We start from the raw sequence: 19557 nt of genomic DNA on the forward strand, positions 1-19557 counted from the left end.
AAAACGTAAGTGCAAAATGCATTTTCAGGAATGGTTTATAGAGCGACATAATGGAACACCATATGCTGCAAAGCTGATGTTTAAATTTCAAGGTCACAGCATCTTGTTTGCTTTTTAACATTCGATGTGAAATATAAATTACGTACATTACGAAGAGCACGGGAAGGCAACACATCCTATTTTGCAATTAAGCAGACGCCATAAACAGCATTGATACTCACACTGCGAAGTGTTTTCGGTTTATATACCTCGGGTTTTTTGCACTAGGACTGATTTATAGTGTAACCACAGTTTTGTCTCAGTATGTCTGTGTTTTTTGTGGAACATGTAGAGTCCTAAAACATTCCATGAAGACGTGAAAACATAAAAAAAGAGGACACTGTCTTTACTTTTCAGTTGAATGCCCTTTAATAGGGATGTATTATCACTCAAGCCATTCACTCGTGTAATTTCTACTGCATGATGTAGTGTCTTCTGGACTTGTTGTTCCTCGACCTGACTTCAGATAAGCAGAAGATAATGGATGTACAGATAATATAGTGTAACGTGTCAAGAATATCTTGACTGAAATACTGCTAGACATTAACTGGTGGATAACATTTGAGGTAGTTCACAATCAATCAAACACAGGGTAAAGTAAATGAGTTACATGGTAATGTTCATTATTCAGTTATAAAGTCTCACAGAAAACGATTCAGTTGTTTCATTATGCAAATACAGTCCACATTCAGTCCATAAATACAAAGTATTCAACATGAAATACGTTTAGGTTTCTGAGATTGTGTCACTTTACATGTCATTTTAGGCACAGAAAACTATTCCTTAAAAAAAAAAAAAAAAAACTTCATAAATGGCATAGAAAAAGAGTATTCTACATGTCTGTATACCATATATATTAATCTGCCAATAAAACAAAAGGGAGAAGGTGAAGACTTTGGATGATAAAAAAATATTTATTTTATTGATCTCTTTGTATAAACTAGTGACAGAAACCAGATGAGATTCTGTACAAAAACCTTTATCAAAGGTAACGCTGTCACTTTCATCCATTACCTGATCAAAGGTACACGCTCTCTTTTTAATACCTGAGATTTAATATTTTGCTTTCAAAAATTCCACTAAATGCATCTTATTTTTGGCATTTTCAGATTTTTGCTCTCCCAATTTCCTCAGCCTATCAAACATCATCAAAAAGACCCGTGGGAGGAGGTGACAGGGTCAGGTAGCGTCCTCCAGATCTATGGAGTCAAACAAAGACACGATAGGTGACAGATTCAGTCTGCTGGATACAACCGATTCACCTCTGTGGGACATAACATTCTGTACCTTCAGTTTGACACAAAACATGTTCAAGTTTAAGAAAAACCATACCTTCTGTTTGGTAAACCATCTTCACTAGAATTGTCCTGCAGCAAGCTTTCCTGCTGCTCGTCGTGGTTTCCATCTCTTCTGGAGACTGTGATTGATGGGTAGGACAGAGGAGAACGTAAACACAATATTATGAGAGTGTAGACCTCTGATTATATGAATATCTTAAGCAACAACAGATTCATTTTGAGTCAGGACACTAATGATAATAGTAACAATAATATCAATTACGATACTGGATTCTTCTGACCCTTGGACGTGTCATCATATGTGTTTCGGATACGTTGCGAAGTTCAGTCCCTTATTCTGTAAACTCAACTGGCTAAAAATACATACACGAGGGAGCACAAGGAAGTAGCTGGCAACTGACTTTAATCTAATGTTAAAAAGTAGCCAAACTTCACATATTGTAAAGCCTCTATTTACCTGTGCCTTGCAATTATTGTTTAAATGGAAGATTTTAATCACAATTACTGATCTTATTTTTATTTTATTTTTTTACTTATACAGGATAGCAAATCCAGAGGTCAGTAAACTCTTAAAACTTACAGAAACATGCAAACAAAGTGTTTTACAGCACGACACCTATTTAATACAGTCTGTCATATCAGCAGCATTAACTGTGGGAAACACAACATTCCTCTATTCAAAGGATGCCATGTTTTCAATAATCCTTACCGCTGTTCTTGATCTCATTTACAGGGCAGTTCTGATCATCCTTTAACTGAGTATAACCAGCTCTGCTCCGCCCCCAAGCTGCCTGGACTCCATAACGTTCCCTCCAGGCCTGGGGCAGAAAACAAAAGCAGGCACATAATTACCTAAGTGCAGGTAACACAAACCAGTGAAACTCGTAAGAAGTAAAACCAGAAAAGAGTTTGTGGAGAAAACTGTTTGAAAAAAAAAAAATGACAAGACGGAATAAAAACTTCTAACCCATCTTCGATTTTCTCCATCCTCTGCTTTCTGTCGTTTCCTTCTTTCTACAAAAGAGAAAATTGTCGAGCACGCGGTTACAAATGTGTGCAGTTGCTTTCCTTCTGTCTATTAAAAAGATCAACAGGGCACATTTTACCTATGCATCTATTCACAGAGTCTGTATTATGCACATGTACAAGTTCACACTTTTACTTTGGAGGTGTAGAATAAGTTAACATGCGTTAATGTTCACAAACAGCACATCTTGTCACCCTTTATCCGATATGCTCCATTTTCGTCCCTGTATCTTTAAACGGTGGCCCGGTCACCTTTTAGTCTTTGAGGTGTGCCAGAAGTAGCCAACAGGCAGACATTATTGTGAAAATGCTTCATGGTGATGTAGATAAGTAAGGGAAGAGCATCTTTGATGATAAATGAGGTGTTTCATACAATACAGGAGCAGTTTCTTCTATGGTGGAGAACGACACTTTGATGTGGATTTGGTATGGGTTAGAAACTTTGCTAACTTTTTAGATGCACACACAAAGCTTCGCAACACTGGAGTAAACCCCCAAAAGACATAATCTGACTTCTTTATATCAACATAGTTGGGAAACAACCACAGAGCCGTGACCACCTGAATTAATTGAATTCAATTAAAAGTCCACAAATGGGCCAAACAAATATAGCTCCTTTGAGAGGAATCGTTTAAAAAAATAAATCTGAAATCTTATCGTGAACACGTCCGCCCACACAAAAATACTGTCGCAAGTTCGTGAACCTGGAATACAGCTACCTCTTCTGATGAGTTCCTTGCCTTCGTCAACAAGGTCGGAGGTCAAGTCGTCGTCAGTAATGTACTGATGGAAGCCCAGGAGGTTCAGACAGCGAGAGCCCAGACTACGAGCCCAGACAGAGACACACAATCACACACTACTTATAACACAAGTGAGAAGGTGAAGCGTAGTTTAGACTGATAAAGATGAGCAGATTCCTCCCCACCCAATCAGACAGCATGTGCAGTTATAGCGATCATATCAGAAAGGGACCACTTTACAAAATTCTACATTAATGCAACTCTTTCTGTGACAAAGAGGTGACGGCGTAGAGGTGTGTGTTTTTAGTTACAGATGTAAAGACACATCGGACATTTTAAAAAAATCCAATCATTTCTGATAGGATACTCGTATATTGTATGATGAAGGACACACCAATACTGATGCAACTTCAGTTGGTTAACATCAGCAGACGCTGTGCCTCCAGGAGCCACACAGAACAACATTTGAATTTCCCAGCGTTTAGTTGTTAGTATTGGTCAGTTTACTTGTAAAATGTAGCAAAGCAGAGCAGCAACACCAACATGGGGTAATAGATGTAGAACCCATCAGATATAACAGGCAGCAGCCGCATAGAGCCCATTATCTGACAGGGAAACAAAAAGAGACGAGTGCATCACTACATTGGTTTGAATCCAAACAGGAAAACACGCATTCTTTTTTTTTTTCTTTTCCCCCCCCCCACATACTGTTATATCTGCATTTAAGATATACGTTAGTAAGAATATTTATTAGGTACGTGAACCAACAGAAGTGTAGGATGTCTGTATTCTGTCCTGGTGTGAGATGGCAGAGTCCATATGAATCAGGCCCAGAAAGTTGAGGCACAAAGGAGGAGTCAGACGACAAAACAACCTGAGCGGAGACACACAAAGAGGAGCAACTTGATGCTGTAATGAAACCCAGTGTGAGAACAAACCAGAATCCGCTCTTCCTTTTCAACTTTGGTAACAATAAGATCTCACACTTTTGTAAATCTCACTAAATATGTAAAGTAAGAAAGGGCAAACGGCGTAATCAGAGTAGTGATCATATTCCAGCATTAGTTTTGAATGATTAAACCAACTCTGTACGCGGTGTTTAAGACATACATACATGGCAGTGAACTGCAGGCTGTAGGCATCCGTCTGGTGATGCGGCACCAAGTAATAAATATAGCTGCAAGCAGCGATACGGGGTCTAGCAGAATAGCAGGTAAGCATACGGCTGCTCAGGAAGGCATCATGAGTCCATAGACCAAGTTTGGCGTTTGAAATTAACTCGTCATCATCCAGGGATTCCAACAGTACCTCATTTGTCCAATTTGAAACAACGGCTCCAAAGTTATGAGCAAAATGCAATTTTGCCACTTATAGCGCCCCCTCTGGGTGGAAGTGCAACAGACTTCTTGGGCCTCTTACAGACTTGGTCATGAGTCTGGGTTATAAGTTTGATGTCAAAAGATTAAATGGTTGCTGAGATATGGCCTCACGTCCTATTTGGCGTGTCAGCGCTGAGTTTGATTGGCTGCTACGGGCAAACGGTAGCGAATTTAAAAATTCAAGGTGATAGCTCTTGTGAGGCTTAGTCTGAAGATTCTATGTGTCAAGTCCCATGGAATTCAGACAATCTGGGTGACCTGTAATGCATTTTGAAGGTTTTTGACATAATTCAAAATGGCGGACAATCCAAGATGGCGCAAAGACGTCATAGGGTTGGTTGACCTCGGATATATCCACGAATTACAACGGTACCGCATTTGTGAAATTTGGAAAAACGGGTCCAAAGTTATGAGCAAAAATGCATTTTTGCAAAATATAGCGCCCCCTATAGGTCAAAGATCACTATAATTCTTGGGACTGTTAAGGATTGAGTTATGAGTCAGTGTCATAAGTTTGATGTCAAAAGACCAACTGGTTGCTGAGATATGGCCTCACGTCCTTTTTGGCGTTGTCGCCGTTAACTTTGATTGGTTGTAATGGGTGAACAAAGTCGAAATTGAAAAATCCGCTTCGTATCCTTTGTGCGGATTCGTCCAAAGATACTGTGTGCCAATTTTCATGAGAATTGGTCAAAATTTGTGACCTGTGAAACTTTTTGAAGGTTTTCAACAAAATCCAAGATGGCGGAAAATCTAGTTAGACGGAAAATGACGTCATAGGGTGCGTTGGACTCGTCATGATCCAAGGATTCCAGCGATATGTTGTTTTTTAAATTTGGATTAACGAGTCAAAAGTTATTTAGCTGAATGGGCTTCAAACTTTGACCCGTTGGTGGCGCTAGAGAGTTTAGAATTTGGGCACGAAATTTGTTGAATTTGCTAATGGGATGTTCCTGAAGATATGGGCCAAATTTCACAACTTTTTACCATTGCGTTAATGGGGCTGCCATAGACTTCAATTGCAGCGGAAAGTAGAAGAATAATAATAAGAAAAACAGCTAAAACAATAGGGTTCTGCAGCTTCGCTGCTAGACCCCTAAATATAGCTGCAAGCAGCGATGGCGGGGTCTAGCAGAATAGCAGGTAAGCCTGCGGCTGCTCAGGAAGGCATTATGAGTACATAGACCAAGTTTGGTGTTTGAGATGAACTCGTCTTCATCCAGGGATTCCAACGGTACCTCATTTGTCCAATTTGAAACAGCGGCTCCAAAGTTATGAGCAAAATGCATTTTTGCTACTTATCACGGCCCCTCTGGGTGGAAGTTCACCAGACTTCTTGGGCTTCTTACAGACTTGGTCATGAGTCTGTGTTAGAAGTTTGATGTCAAAAGATTAAATGGTTGCTGAGATATGGCCTCACGTCCTGTTTGGCGCGTCATGGCTGAGTTTGATTGGCTACTACGGGCAAACGGAAGTGAATATAAAAATTTCACATGATAGCTCTTGTGGGGCATGGTCTGAAGATTCTATATGTCAAGTCCCGTGGAGATCAGACAATCTGGGTGACCTGTAATGCGTTTTGAAGGTTTTTGACATAATTCAAAATGGCGGACAATCCAAGATGGCGCGAATGACGTCATAGGATTCGTTTACCTCGGCTATATCCACGGATTACAACGGTACCTCATTTGTGAAATTTGGACAAACGGGTCCAAAGATATGAGCAAAAATGCATTTTTTCTAAATATAGCGCCACCTATAGGTCAAAGGTCTCCAAAATTCTTGGGCCTCTTCAAAATCGAGTTATGAATATGAGTTATGAGTTTGATGTCAAAAGATTAAACTGTTGCTGAGATATGTCCTCACGTCCTTTTTGGCGTAGTCGCCGCCAACTTTGATTGGTTGTAGTTAGTGAACAAAGTCGAAATTGAAGAAAAAAACGAGCAACTTTTGTGCGGATTGATCCAAAGATACTCTGTGCTAATTTTCATGAGAATTGGTCAAAATTTGTGACCTGTGAAAATTTTTTAAGGTTTTCAACAAAATCCAAGATGGCGGAAAATCTAGTCAGACGGAAAATGACGTCATAGGGTGCGTTGGACTCGTCATGATCCAAGGATTCCAACGATGCCTTGTTTTTGAAATTTGGATCAACGACTCAAAAGTTATTTAGCTGAATGGGCTTCAAACTTTGACATGTTGGTGGCGCTAGAGAGTTTAGAATTTGGGTACGAAATTTGTTGAATTTGCTAATGGGAATGTGCTAAATAGATGTGCCAAATTTCACAACTTTTTACCATTGCGTTAATGGGGCTGCCATAGACTTCAATTGCAGCGGAAAGTAGAAGAATAATAATAATAAGAAAAACTACTAAAACAATAGGGTTCTGCAGCTTCGCTGCTAGACCCCTAATAATTGAAAACTCGTATCCCGAAAACTGTGGAGTACACACAGACGCACATGAAGAGGATACTGACGAAGCACGCCATCTGGTGGAAGGAAGAAAAACGACAGGTAGAGAAAAGGGGGGAGATTTCACATGAAACGGCTCATCTGTGGAGTCAATTTTCAGTAACAGAAAAACCACATAAAGAAAAGCGCGTACCTCTATAAAAATGTAGTTATATTGTTTTTCGGCCGTGTGAATGAAGACGGCGAACAGAGAGAGGACGGGCCGCGTGCTGAAGAAGGTGCACTCTGACCAGACTACAGCTGCAGAGAGGAGACACAGGAGCAGCGCCAGCAGCCTGCAGAAACCCTGCCGGAGCACACACTCCCAGTACCACTCTGCGCATGACAAACGCACACATGCATGCATGAATGAATGCAAAGGTTGGAGAAACACGAAATCTGGCGTTTGAGTCACACGTGTCGAATGTTTTGGATTAAAAATGTCTCGCGGGCAAAGAATATTAGAGAGGGACTGGACACATGGTGTGTGTGTGTGACTCTCATTTACACCAAAACAACCAAAAGCGTCTTTAAAAGACGCCTTTACTGAGCTACCAAACTAAAGCGATAAGAGCTAAATCTGCACCTTTGTATTAAAGCACAAATATCAGGCATTCAGGGATGGATTCGATTTCACGCTGGTGTACTTGAAAACATTAAAGACGAAAAAAAAAACTAGCAGACTGCTAAAAAGTAAGGAAAGATACAAGTTCATCTCGGAAATGTAGTGAAATAACATATCTCACAAAGTGGAATTAATCTTTTTTTTTTTCTTTAAAGTCGCTGAGTGAGTGTGCAAAAGCGAACATTCACTCCACCTGTGGACACAAGATTCTGGCCCTGAATGAACTCACCTACTGCGGGGGTGTAGACGAACCTCCGGATCCAACAGTTGTGGCCTAAGGGAAAGCTGCGGGTGAAGACTCGGAGTGGGCTGCTCTGGCTTTTAGCTACATCTTCGAGATGAAAGGCCCGATCCAACAAGATGGACCACTGAACCCACGTCTGACCGCGCCTCTGCACTGCCACGATTACCTGAAACACACACAGACAAGGCAAGACAAGTTACCAAGTTATCTGCATCGTTTCCCTCTAAATGTTTTTGAAAACACACTAACATACTCTTTTATGAAGGTTGATTAGGCCTTGTTTGGTGGGAGCAGCAGTGTGTTCACGGCGGGAGCTTTCCACGTTTCCTCCCATCTCTTCTTGGTACTCAGTGGGACACTGAAATGGGATGACACTCAAATGAAGGCTGTTCCACTGAGCTGGACATGTGACATGATGTTGCACAAGGACAAAAAGGAAGGAAACGAAAGACTGGTGTTACAAATGGCCTCGTGTACGTCTCACCTTTGTCAAAATGGTGTCCACACATTTCCTGAGACTGTGGTTGTACCGGACAGACTCGTGTATGCCTGCAACTTCCTGCTAGGCAGAGATATTTGTGTTTTTTCAAAATAGAAACCAGATAAAACCAGGCATTTTTTCTTTGTTTGGTTAAGTAAAGCAGTTTGGATTTAGGTGAAACATATATTCTTCGGCGCACAAGTATTTGGAAACCATCACCTCCATAACATCTGCCAGATTCTCCTCTGCCGCTGCCTTCTCAGTAGCCAGTTTTGCTGCTTTGAAGTAGGTCTTGGCCAGCAAGTAACCATGGGAGGATGAGAGCCAGTAAGAACGTGGGATCTCCACCAGGCCGTAGCCTAGTAACAACACCAAAAGGAAGAGGCCCCAGGTATTGGCTGCTGCAATACCGATGGTCTGGAGCTCTGTCCTGTACATGTTTTCCAAAGGTGGTCAAGACACTCAGCTCAGAAAATACAACCACAGTGCAACACGAGCGATATATGTGGCAAATTTCCTTTCCAGTGTTTCTGGGTGCGTTTCAGTCCACGTGACACATACCAGGTGAGTTTCCACTTTGGGTGAGCAGCCACATAGATCAGCAGGGAAATGAAGATAAGGAGGTAGGTGCCATAATAAATAGCATTTTCAATGAGAGCCGTCTTAACCTTTCCAACCCTGGAGAACGCTCCAGACCGTGCATAAGACTGCATGAAGGGCAACAGCAGCCTGGAAACTCACACACAGGGGAGCGGGGGGACTCAGTACATCACACAAAACTGTCCTTCTTACTATAAGGTGAACATAAAGCATTTAAAGCCCAGGTTTCAGTAAGTGTTACTGCGTGTTAATGAGTCAGTGAGGGTGGAAGATCTCACCATGTGAGAAACTGGGAAGTCCAGTATACAACTCTCCAAAAGACTGGCAGAACACCATCTGGGATGTAACTCCAGGGCCTCTCACACGCCTTTGGTACACTACAGTGAGCACACAAACAAACACACAGTTCCATAAAGTAAGGATAAATCGCTTCATAGCTGCAAAATTGCATACACGTTCCTGCACTTACATTACAGAATGTAACACACAGTGTAAAGTCAGCTTTATTGTCATTGGACGAAATACAATGAAAAGTCAAGTGTGTGCATGAAATCGCAGACATGAATTGTTGCAATTTTAGTTGCGATTGTACTCCGCATAGTTATATTTTGAACCAACAAATTGGTTCACTGGAAGCTGTGGTGCCCACAATTGTCTGTATTCTTGTCTTCAGTCAGATATCGTCAGGCCCGTATGTGACCGTCCAAATGGAGCCTCAAATATATCCTCTGGCGACATTAAACTGTCACACTCATGGATGGACAATCCATCCAAGTTCACAATCTTGAATACTCTAATAGCTGATGCAATTTGTTTTGTGATTTTGATCAATTTGGATAAAACTACTAACAAGCTGGTTCTGAGGCCTCCTGAGCATGATTTTTTTGGTTGTTTTGTTTAGTTTTTCCTATCTGTGTCAGCGTTTGCAATCCACACTTGTTAAAAACAAACCTCCTGAACAGTGGATGAAGTTGAGTGTGGAGTAGTAGAAATTAATGAAAGCTCAAACGCTGTGAAATACATGATTTATTTCAATTAGAACACTGAAAAAAAGATAAACAGATGAGTCCAAAAGTGTCTTGACAGAGAAATCTGCATTTATCAGAAAGGGAATGAATTGTGTATGGTGTTGGATGGATTTGGAACACAAAGTGGAGTGAACTAAGTGCCTTAAACTTCATAAAGAGTGGCCCCAAATCTAATTAATCCAACCATGTCTTGTTTACCTCAAAGGACGGTGATGAGTTGAGCTGGCCTTGGTCTGATTAAACTTTGTTGCTTGAGATAAAGGGAAAGTGCTGTTTGAATTGTCATGAACACACTGGTTGTAGATGGTCTAAGAGAGAGGCAGAGTTAACAAAGTTAGGCAAATACAGAGAAAATGCAAGTCACCAGAGGAAGAGAGGTATACAAAAAGGCCCAGTTGCATCTCAGTAAGACAGCAAATATCTGTAAACACACACAAACTGGTCCTGCCCGTTCTGTTTTTATCTTGAGGACTTCTAAAACTAACATGTGTACTAACCGTGCTGACATCAAGTGGCAGGATGAAGACGATGAGGAAGCAGAGGAACCAGGAGAGCAGCGTCCCCAACAGGACCATCCGCTGCTGCTTCCGCACATCTGCATAACGCTGGAGGAGGTATACGGCCAAGAAGAAAACAACTACCACCACGACAGACAGTGCAGCACCGCTCATGGTGATGAATGGATGCTCACATGTGATGTCCAGAGCACATGATAACAGCCTGGAAGGGCCAAGAGACGAGCAGGGTTAGGGTTTGCACAAACAGAGAAGGGAGGAGCTCATTAACAACTGCATCCATTTTTTTTTTTTTTTTAAACACATGTTCATTTGATTTGTGAAAATAAAATAAAATAAAATAAAATAAAATAAAATAAAATAAAATAAAATAAAATAAAATAAAATAAAATAAAATAAAATAAAGTAAAATAAAATAAAGGCATTTAAAACACAAACTTTTACAGTGCACAGTTAACATTTCTGCTTTTTCATAACAAGTGCGAGTTTTTAACACAAGGAAAGAAGGTCCACTCAAGGCTGAAAGAAGTGAACATATCAGCCCTTATCTCATGCACAACTGGGTGAAACAGCTTGACCGGAACACTCAGAACTCTCAGGGACAGGTTTAGGGATGAGAAAGTAAGTGAGTAAGCTTAGATCCGAGAGCACATCAAACTTGAAAGCTGGAATATAGAATCAGCGATATGCTGCACACGCCATGTTATTTCCCTCCCTGAACATGTTTATAACAACGCTTTCAGAATCTTATATATAAGATACAGTTATCCCAGACCATTCTTATCATCTGGTCCACCTTCTGATGACCAATAATATTTCCACGATGCGGAGAGGGCTACAAAAAAAAACAAAACAAAAGCGATCCCTCAAATATCGCGTCGTGGTCTGTAAATAACAAGCACTTTCATTTCAAGTGGCGAAGTAAGTCTTACCTTTGGCAAATCTTCTCTCTGGCCTAAGCTTGTTAACAGTCAATCTCTCTGGTTCCACTGTCATATAGTGCTCTTCAAAGTCCCAACGCACGAACACAACCTTTGAATCAACATTGCGTAAGAAACACGCTGTCAAGCTAGCGAAGCAAGGAGCTCTGGGTATTGTAGGCGCGGAGCTAAACGGGAAACCGGTGACATGCTGTATTTACCCATCAGCAATCTGGTTTACCAGTTGTCCAAGTAGAGGGCCTGACTTCATCATCGTTTATTGTCACATTGTAGTTTATATTCAGTATGGATTCAGTCATTGTTAGCTTACGTGTGTCTGCAGGCCAGCTGAAACAATTATTTATGCTGCTTCATTTCTTTAGGGAATTAATTAATAAATAAAGATATTTTACTGACATATGCATACAAAAAGGCTGTAATGTTCCTTTCATATGGACTCAATTCCAGGGTGTTGCGAGGTTGCATGACATTCCAAAGACATTTAGCAAATAGTCACCAGGGTCACACACACACACACACACAAAAAAAAGTTATATGGAGAAGAAAATGCACAAATACAGCCAGCAATTTGAGATTAAGCGAACATTAGAAAAGCAAGCAAAACCAGAACTGCAGCCTGACGGTTGCAAATATGTTCAAAGACAAAGTCGAAAAAGGGTTGAACGGGACCTCTACAAAGTAAGATTAACAACGTGCTGCAGTGAGATTGTGCCACAAACTTCAAGAAGACTGATTCTCCAAAAGGTTTATGGGCTGAGGGAACAATGATGGCCCCGTGCTGTGTCACTAATAAAGAAGGTCAATAAGTCAGTCACCAGTAGGGTGGAGGGAAGTACCAGTGTGGGCTAGTTGGACCTACACAGGTTTAAAATGGATTGAATCAACTCTTGAACCCCTTTTCAGTTTCTTAAAGATTGCAGTGGTACAGTGGTACATAAAACAAAGCCATGATCTTTGTACTGCACAATGCTCCATCACTTGCATCCAATTATGTCACTGTTTGGCCAGCCAGCAAAGACAACAATGACCTGACCCTTTTAACCATCTTACCTCCTACTGAGATCATGTGGTCTCTTTAATACATGAGATTTACTCCGTCAGTAGGTATATGTTCTGGATGGAGACCTCAAGGTAGTTACTGAATAGACGGCTGACTATAATGGCAAATTAATCTTTTTAAAAGACTTGAAATGTTTATCAGAACCTGAGGTTCATTGACATTGTGGATTGACTAAAATAAATATATACACCACTGTTTATTGGTTAAAAATGTGTTTATGTAGCACAACCAAACTGAAATAATCTTTCCTTTTCAGACTCATGATTTTTACAGATTAATGCAATTTACCAATAATTAGATACTATAGCAAAATAAGTTGTTTGCAGTTGGTTTAACATACAATGCTTACGTGACTGTTATTGTCAAAAGCCATTACAAAAAGTATATATCTAATACTTACTACACCCATAAATATAATTAATTCAAATCAAAGGTATTCTCTGACTTCTCTTGATGACACATTTTCTTCCTGTAACTAAATAGCATTTAAGGTCATGTTGGACATAAAAAGCATCTTTTATCTCAAACTTAAAAAGAAAATGTTTTAGTTTACTGAACAGAACATTTTGCGCTTATCAAACAGCACAATCTTGGTGTGGAATGATCAAGATAGAAATTAAGCTCAGGTATAGTTATACAGTGGAGCCTCTAACCATTTGAATGGTTTAATTTTTTTTTCAGTGAAACATGACACAAAACAGTCGTACAATTTTGGTGCAGTTATAAGCAATTCACACACAACAGGGCATGCATTTTAGCCATGTTATACACACACTTATTCCTGGGAAATAAGACCGTGCTCCCAGACACTTTTCACAATTGATTGTGTACAGTTTTTGTTCAATATAAATTGCTTTGCATCAACTGATCATGTGAATATCAAATGCATTATTGTTGCTTACACTTGCAGAAACAACTTCCAGTATGTGTTTAACATTATCAGCTTACAATACAATTAATTCATAATACGTTCAACAGTTTGGTTCATTATGAAAAGAAATGATTCAATACTGAAATTCAATGAATTGTACAATCAAGTCATCTTAGCCAAGTCCTTAAAGAAATCCATCAATGAATTTGAATTTGCCAAATCGTACCAAAAGTTACAATGTGGAAATTGTACCTCCTTGTCAGCCTGCAAAGTTGACCAAAGCGGCAAAACAGAAAGAAAGGAAGAAAAACACCTTAAGTCCATTTCAGGAATGGAGGAGCAGCCACATGTATGAGTCGTCAGTATACAGCGGGCCCAGTATGTTGAGGCACACTGCGCGGTGCTCCAGCAAAAAGTCCAGGTGACCCAGCAGATCCAGGCATAGTTGCTCTACAAGATTAAGACAAACAGTCCAGTCTTCCACTGCCCTGGATACACCCAGTACATCCATCCAAACTGACCCGAAAATGTCCAGAGATTCCGGCCAGTCCTCTAAAAGACTGTCCAATAACTCCATTTGATCCATCAAGCTGTTTGGAATTCACATCCACACCAAAGTAAACCCAAATATTTTATCACAAAATATTGGGATACAAAATACTGTCCCTTTGGCTTTGATATCTACGACATATTAGTCCTTTCTCTTTCTCTGCTGATTTGCTTCTGTCATCTATCTGCATTGCAAGGCTGATTGACCCGATCCATACAGTTACTGTACAGATAAAACCCACTGACAGGTGCTTAATGAGGCCATCTGTCAGCCTGCAATCTCTCTTCATCCAGCCCCCTCGGATTAGAGAAAGCAGGAGTATGGCCATTCAAGTCTACAATGTATGTCCTTATGTTCTGTGTGTTCTCAATGATAAACCTGCTTGTATGAGATTCCATCCCTCTTTTATTGAACTATGCATAGAGATCGCGTTCTTTTCATTGGACTTTTTAGATACACTCTACCCACATGTGATAGAGAACCCAAGATAGATGTGAACTGAGTGATTTTTAACATTATTTGGCCTCAATAATTTGAAGGCATAAAAGTCGTTCAAATCTCTTGCTATTGTATAATTGCAGTAATTCTGGTCCTTGGAGTAAACAGAAACAAAACTGCCCATTTAAAAACATGTCTTTGCATAAGACTGCCCATCTTTTTTTGCAGATGCCACCACCAGATGGGGGTAGTGAGTTTGTCCTTAAACTTTTTCAGTATTGCAAAGCTTATGAAGAAAAGACAATTGAGTTTTAAAAATAAATTGATTGATAGATTAATAAGTAAATGAACACGTAGTAGCACCTTCATGTTGAAATAAAACATTTAGTTGATATATTTTTATTGGCATATTGTCAAAATTGTAGAATGTCTATTTGCTGCTGAAGAAAGTTACTAAGGTGAATAATACAGTTGTATACCAATACAAGCCATGCCTAAATTCAATAATGATGTTAATGATAATGTTCCACTTATTAATGTCAGAGGCAATTTAGACCCACTGAAACTAAGCTTGGATATTGTAAGATGTAGTTATTTGTCCTTAATGCTGTTGTGTTCTCCGACCAACCCTTCTGAGAACCTCAGGACTAAAGAAGGTGAGGCTGCGTTACAGTTTTATGCTCCTAAAATCTGGAACAGTCTTCCAGAAGATGTGAGACAAGCCTCAACTCTGACAATGTTTAAATCCAAGCTGAAAACAGCTCTATTTAGCTGTGCATATGACAACTGAAAGTATTTTATCTGCACTCTTCGCTTTTAATTTAATCAATTAATGATTATTTCTTACGTTTTATGGAATGATTTTATTTGCCTTCTTGTGATTTTATGTAGCTGTAAAGCCCTTTGAATTGCCTTGTTCACGAATTGTGCTCTACAAATAAACCTGCCTTGCCTTGCATTCTCTTGTTTATGTTATCATCTTATTTTTCTTTTGTAGAGCTGGGCTTCATTGGCCAGTTTTTTTTTTTTTTAAAGGAAAGGTGTCATATTTAAATCTTTGAGAACCTCAAACACAGATTCAACAAAGACCTGGTCAGGTTTCTGGTCCCTCCCCTTGGCACCACAAGGCACAGGCCTCTCGAGAAACTTAAAACAACAACCAAAGCATCACTCCTTCAGACAATTAATTATACTGAAAACTGACCCCTATCAACCCAGCAAGGGTACTGACTTCTTTCAGTTAGGAAACTGAGCTGATTAAGTGCTAAAAAAAGTTTCTAAATAAGTTTCATAATTTCTACCCTTATGAATAAGGGAAATTCTTACTTGTTGACTTTGATTGAAACCCTTCTTGCTCATTAACACATCCTCACAACATGACCACTGATATTACCTATAAATCACTTTAAGTTCAGTTATCCTAATCCTAATTATCAATATTGTTATATTTAATTTTGTAATTTTATTTCTTATATCTAGTTAACATGAAGCTGTGGATTTTGAGGGAAATTCTGTGTCTCTGTTTAAATGGTTTTGGACATTATGACTGTAAAATTAACTAAATTATTGTTGTCTTCTTGTTTACAAGGAATGTCTTGCCCTTTTTCTTCTTTTAATCAAGCCGAAGACCAAAACTGAATTCCTAAACTTCAGAATGTAACTGGGTTAGTTGGAGGGTAAATTACGTTTTTTTTTTTTTTTGCTCACAAAGGGCTGAAAGATAGCTTAAAGATGTTGTAAAATTGTGGTTAAAGATAATGGATTGAATGCAATTTGTCTGTGGTCTTAAACTCATAACACAATTATCCTTTTTTTTTTTTTCAAGATTACCAATTAATGTTTGAGCAGCTGAACATAGTCACAGAATGTCGCTGGCTCACACTGACTGCAAATTGTTAATTTGATATCTGCACAGCTGTAAATCATAACACTGCTTGTTGGTTCATCCCTTCAGTCACGTGGAATGGAAAGGTTGCTATAGTTGTAGTTGTCAAAGGTAGTTTACCTCTACTGTTACTGAGTGTCTAGACTTTCGCTGTCTCTTTTGCTGCTGTTAAACTCTCCCCTTCCTTCCCTCCTGTCAAGCATCCTCCTCTCCATGTACGCCTCACCATCATCCCTACACTCCCTCCTGCATCCAGACGATGAGCTGCTGGGACTGCGTCCAGCGTGGCCTCATTCAGATCAGTGAGAAACTGTGTGTGAATGGCCTCGTCTCCCATCGTGCTCATTGAGCAGCTATGAGTGCACTGAGACCCCTGAGTTTGAAGTCTGTAACATTTGATCCATGGGAAACCCTTTCGCACAATGATGACAATGAACAATGTGGCCCCAGTTCTGTGTGTCCCTAGAGGGCCACTGTAGACTGCAGATCTTGTGACCTGTCCTGGATACATCACTCCGCTGGGAGTGAACCACTCCCATCTGAAACTACAGGTTTGGTAGAACAACTTGGGCCAGGTAGAGTTACACACATTTAGGCCCACTGGTGCTGAGATTTAGGGCATGGCTTGTGTGTGTCTGTGTAAGAAATATGCTTGTGTGTGTGTGTGAGAGAGTGGGGAAGTTTGTGTGCTGGTTATACACTCGGTCTTTTATAATAAACCACAAGGCTGAAGCTGCCAAACCACAAGCTTTTCAAAAAAATTACTGTCCAGATTTTCATATAGTTTGATTAAGGGGAGTTGACAATAGCTGTTTCATCTTTTCAAGCCAAACACAAACTTTTATATTTCTACCAGCATATCTGTCATTGCCCTATGTTCCCTCTGTGATCCAAGCAGAACATGTAACACGGTCAGAAAAGCATCCTACAACAGTCAGCAATGAATAAACACAGTCATGTCAGGATTTAACATCATCAACTCATTTTGTTCCACATTCCACCAATAATCACTTCACCCAAGTCAGGACTTCTAAATGTTTGAAGTGCTGCTGTCTCCTGAGAGGAGTAGAGAAACAGTTTGTTGTGAAGGAGAAACTATGATTCCTTGAAGACCTACCGTATCTTTTAATGAGATTATTCTGCACATTTTATGTCAGACACCGATCTGACAGAAATGATGGGTGATTCCAAAATAAATGGTTACATGAAACAATAAAAGTGTCAAGATTCAGAGGGTGAGTCAGCTTATCCACTGGCTCATCTTAAGTGTTGTGGAACTTGTAAGTTTTGGGCAGAGCTAGGCCAAATGTTTCCCCCTCTTTTCATTTGTTGCATTAAGCTAAAAATGTTTAACAAAATTTTTGTGTTCATTCGGGCTAATAACTGCTATTAACAAGAGAAGTTACGAGCATTTAAAAAATGTCAAAGTGTCCTCCTAAAGTGAGCACAGAAAGTTTTTCATACTTAAATATTAGTGATCAGTGTTCATAGCAACAACACTGATGTGATTAACACAAAAAGTAGCTGCAGACTTTCCATCTTGCTATAGTTTGCATATGTTGTGTGGCAAAATCCCTTTCTTTGATTAAGAAGTTTGGTTTCTTCAACCAACCCCATTGTTTTGCCTTCTGAGGACAAAGGAGTCCCTTGTGTTGTTATGGCTGTAGTTGGGATGGCTGTGTAACAGATACCATGTGGTTCCTAGTGGTGAGAATGATGACTAATTTAAATCTTTCCAGATGTGTAATAATTGAAAAGCCACAATTTTGGACCTGCCACATGCCTATTTGATGTCATACACAAAATGTTAAGTTATGTTTTTGCAGTATTATTCTGGAAATGAGCTGCACTTACGGGGAATAGAAGAACTAGTCCTAAAGAGTGACACTGGCCTGCAAGCTGTGGTGAAGTTTAAAACTATAAAAAAACATATAAAAGAGTGGTTAACATAACGTGATATATACGAAGTAAACACATTGACATGGGTCAAAGTAAGTAACGACCGAAGCTTATATTTTGTGACTATACACCAGTCAGATATGGCATTATGACCACTTACAGGAGAGACAACACTCCTTATCTTGTTACGATGCAGTGTTTTGCTTGGAAAACCTGCATCCTGCTATTCAAATGAATGTTACTTTGACATGTACCATCTACCTAAACATCTGCCCCTAACATGGCAATGCCACTCCCCTATAGTTCTGGTCTCGCCTTGAAGGACAGCAGTGGGGTCCAGAAAAACTGCTAGAAAGGGTCAGAGAACATGAGAGATAGTCTGAGGCATTCACCTGGCCTCCCAAGTCCCCAGATGTTGCATTTACCCAACAGAGCACTTTCTGGTTCCTTGAGTTTTCTAAAAGTAGAATGGGCGACAAAACACTTTTCTTATCAGGCCCCTCTCTTGTGGACCCAGCTGCTAGTCTGGGTTCAGGAGGCCGACACCCTCTCTACCTGTAAGATTAGGCTTAACTTTTACTTTTTGATAAAGCCTATATTGGCTCAGATGACTCTAAAACAGCCCTTCATTATGTGAACTGTGATGAACTGAGCACCTTTCCCAACTCTGCTCTCTCTACTCTCCACGTATACATGACATTACTTTTGTCTTTAGCTTATGTCTCTCTTTTGAAAACTCCCCTTTTCTACCCCTCTTTTGTCACCCCTCGTTCCAGTCCTCTCAATCGGCCGAGGCAGATGGCTGACTTCTGGTTCCTGGTTCTGGTTCTGCTGGAGTTTTCTTCTCCACTGTTGCCTTGTTGATGCTCATTTGGTTTCCTTAGCAAGACAAATTGGCAATGTGTGAATTGAGCCAGTTGATTTAATTGGATTACATTTTACTTGAATTGGACTGTATCTTTGAAGAGCCTTTAAATGACATTTGATATGATTTGGAGCAATATAAATAGAACTGAGTTGAAATCAACTGAATTGGTACTCCATCTTCCTCCAACTGTCCAAAAACATGCAAGTTAGGTTAATTGGTGATTCTAAATTGTCCATAGGAGTGTGTGTGAGCGTTCATGGTTGTTTGTCTCTATGTGACCCTGTCATAGACTGTTGACCCGTCCAGGGTGTACCAAGCCTCTCGCCCAATGGCAGCGGGGATAGGCTGCAGCCCCCTGCCACCCTAATTGGATTAAGTGGGTATAGATGGATGGATGAATTGAACTGAACTGAGCTGAATTTAATTTAATTGAATACAAGTCGAACGGGATCTGTGCCCAATCTAGGACCTTATCTTACAAACCACAGAACTCAAAGGACCTATCGCTAACACTGGTACCACCACAGTATTTGCCACATTTAGATGCATTTTGTCTATACCCTGACTAGACAGAGCTTCTTTGGCACCAGTAGGAGGATCTGCTTGATATTAGGGAGA

The 19557-nt window shown here is 40.1% G+C and overlaps 1 protein-coding gene across 1 annotated transcript; it reads right to left on the reverse strand.

Annotated features, from left to right (window-relative positions):
- Positions 1–384: 384 nt before the first annotated feature.
- Positions 385–11479, reverse strand: LOC140309808 (G-protein coupled receptor-associated protein LMBRD2B-like). Its single transcript, XM_072387817.1, has 19 exons — positions 11360–11479; positions 10410–10632; positions 10111–10220; positions 9163–9261; positions 8846–9013; positions 8504–8714; positions 8288–8362; positions 8057–8161; positions 7789–7969; positions 7089–7270; positions 6893–6972; positions 4218–4271; positions 3872–3977; positions 3611–3708; positions 3083–3186; positions 2305–2351; positions 2047–2155; positions 1372–1456; positions 385–1238 (listed from the first exon to the last, which is right to left on the reverse strand). Exons 2-19 carry the CDS (start codon positions 10581–10583, stop codon positions 1178–1180), a joined length of 2049 nt encoding a protein of 682 aa, XP_072243918.1. The 5' UTR covers positions 10584–10632; positions 11360–11479; the 3' UTR covers positions 385–1177.
- Between the last annotated feature and the right edge of the window lie 8078 nt (positions 11480–19557).

Source organism: Leuresthes tenuis, unplaced genomic scaffold (assembly GCF_036924035.1).
Source record: "Leuresthes tenuis unplaced genomic scaffold, fLeuTen1.0.hap1 SCAF_6, whole genome shotgun sequence".
Classification (NCBI taxonomy): domain Eukaryota; kingdom Metazoa; phylum Chordata; class Actinopteri; order Atheriniformes; family Atherinopsidae; genus Leuresthes; species Leuresthes tenuis.

Excerpts from the sequence above, each read along its gene's own strand:
- LOC140309808 (XM_072387817.1), bottom strand. The coding sequence starts at position 10,583 with ATGAGCGGTGCTGCACTGTCTGTCGTGGTGGTAGTTGTTTTCTTCTTG. Across the intron at positions 7,271-7,788 it reads CGTCTACACCCCCGCAGTAG|AGTGGTACTGGGAGTGTGTG; the intron begins GTGAGTTCATTC and ends TGTCATGCGCAG. Across the intron at positions 2,352-3,082 it reads CAAGGAACTCATCAGAAGAG|AAAGAAGGAAACGACAGAAA; the intron begins GTAGCTGTATTC and ends TCTCTTTTGTAG.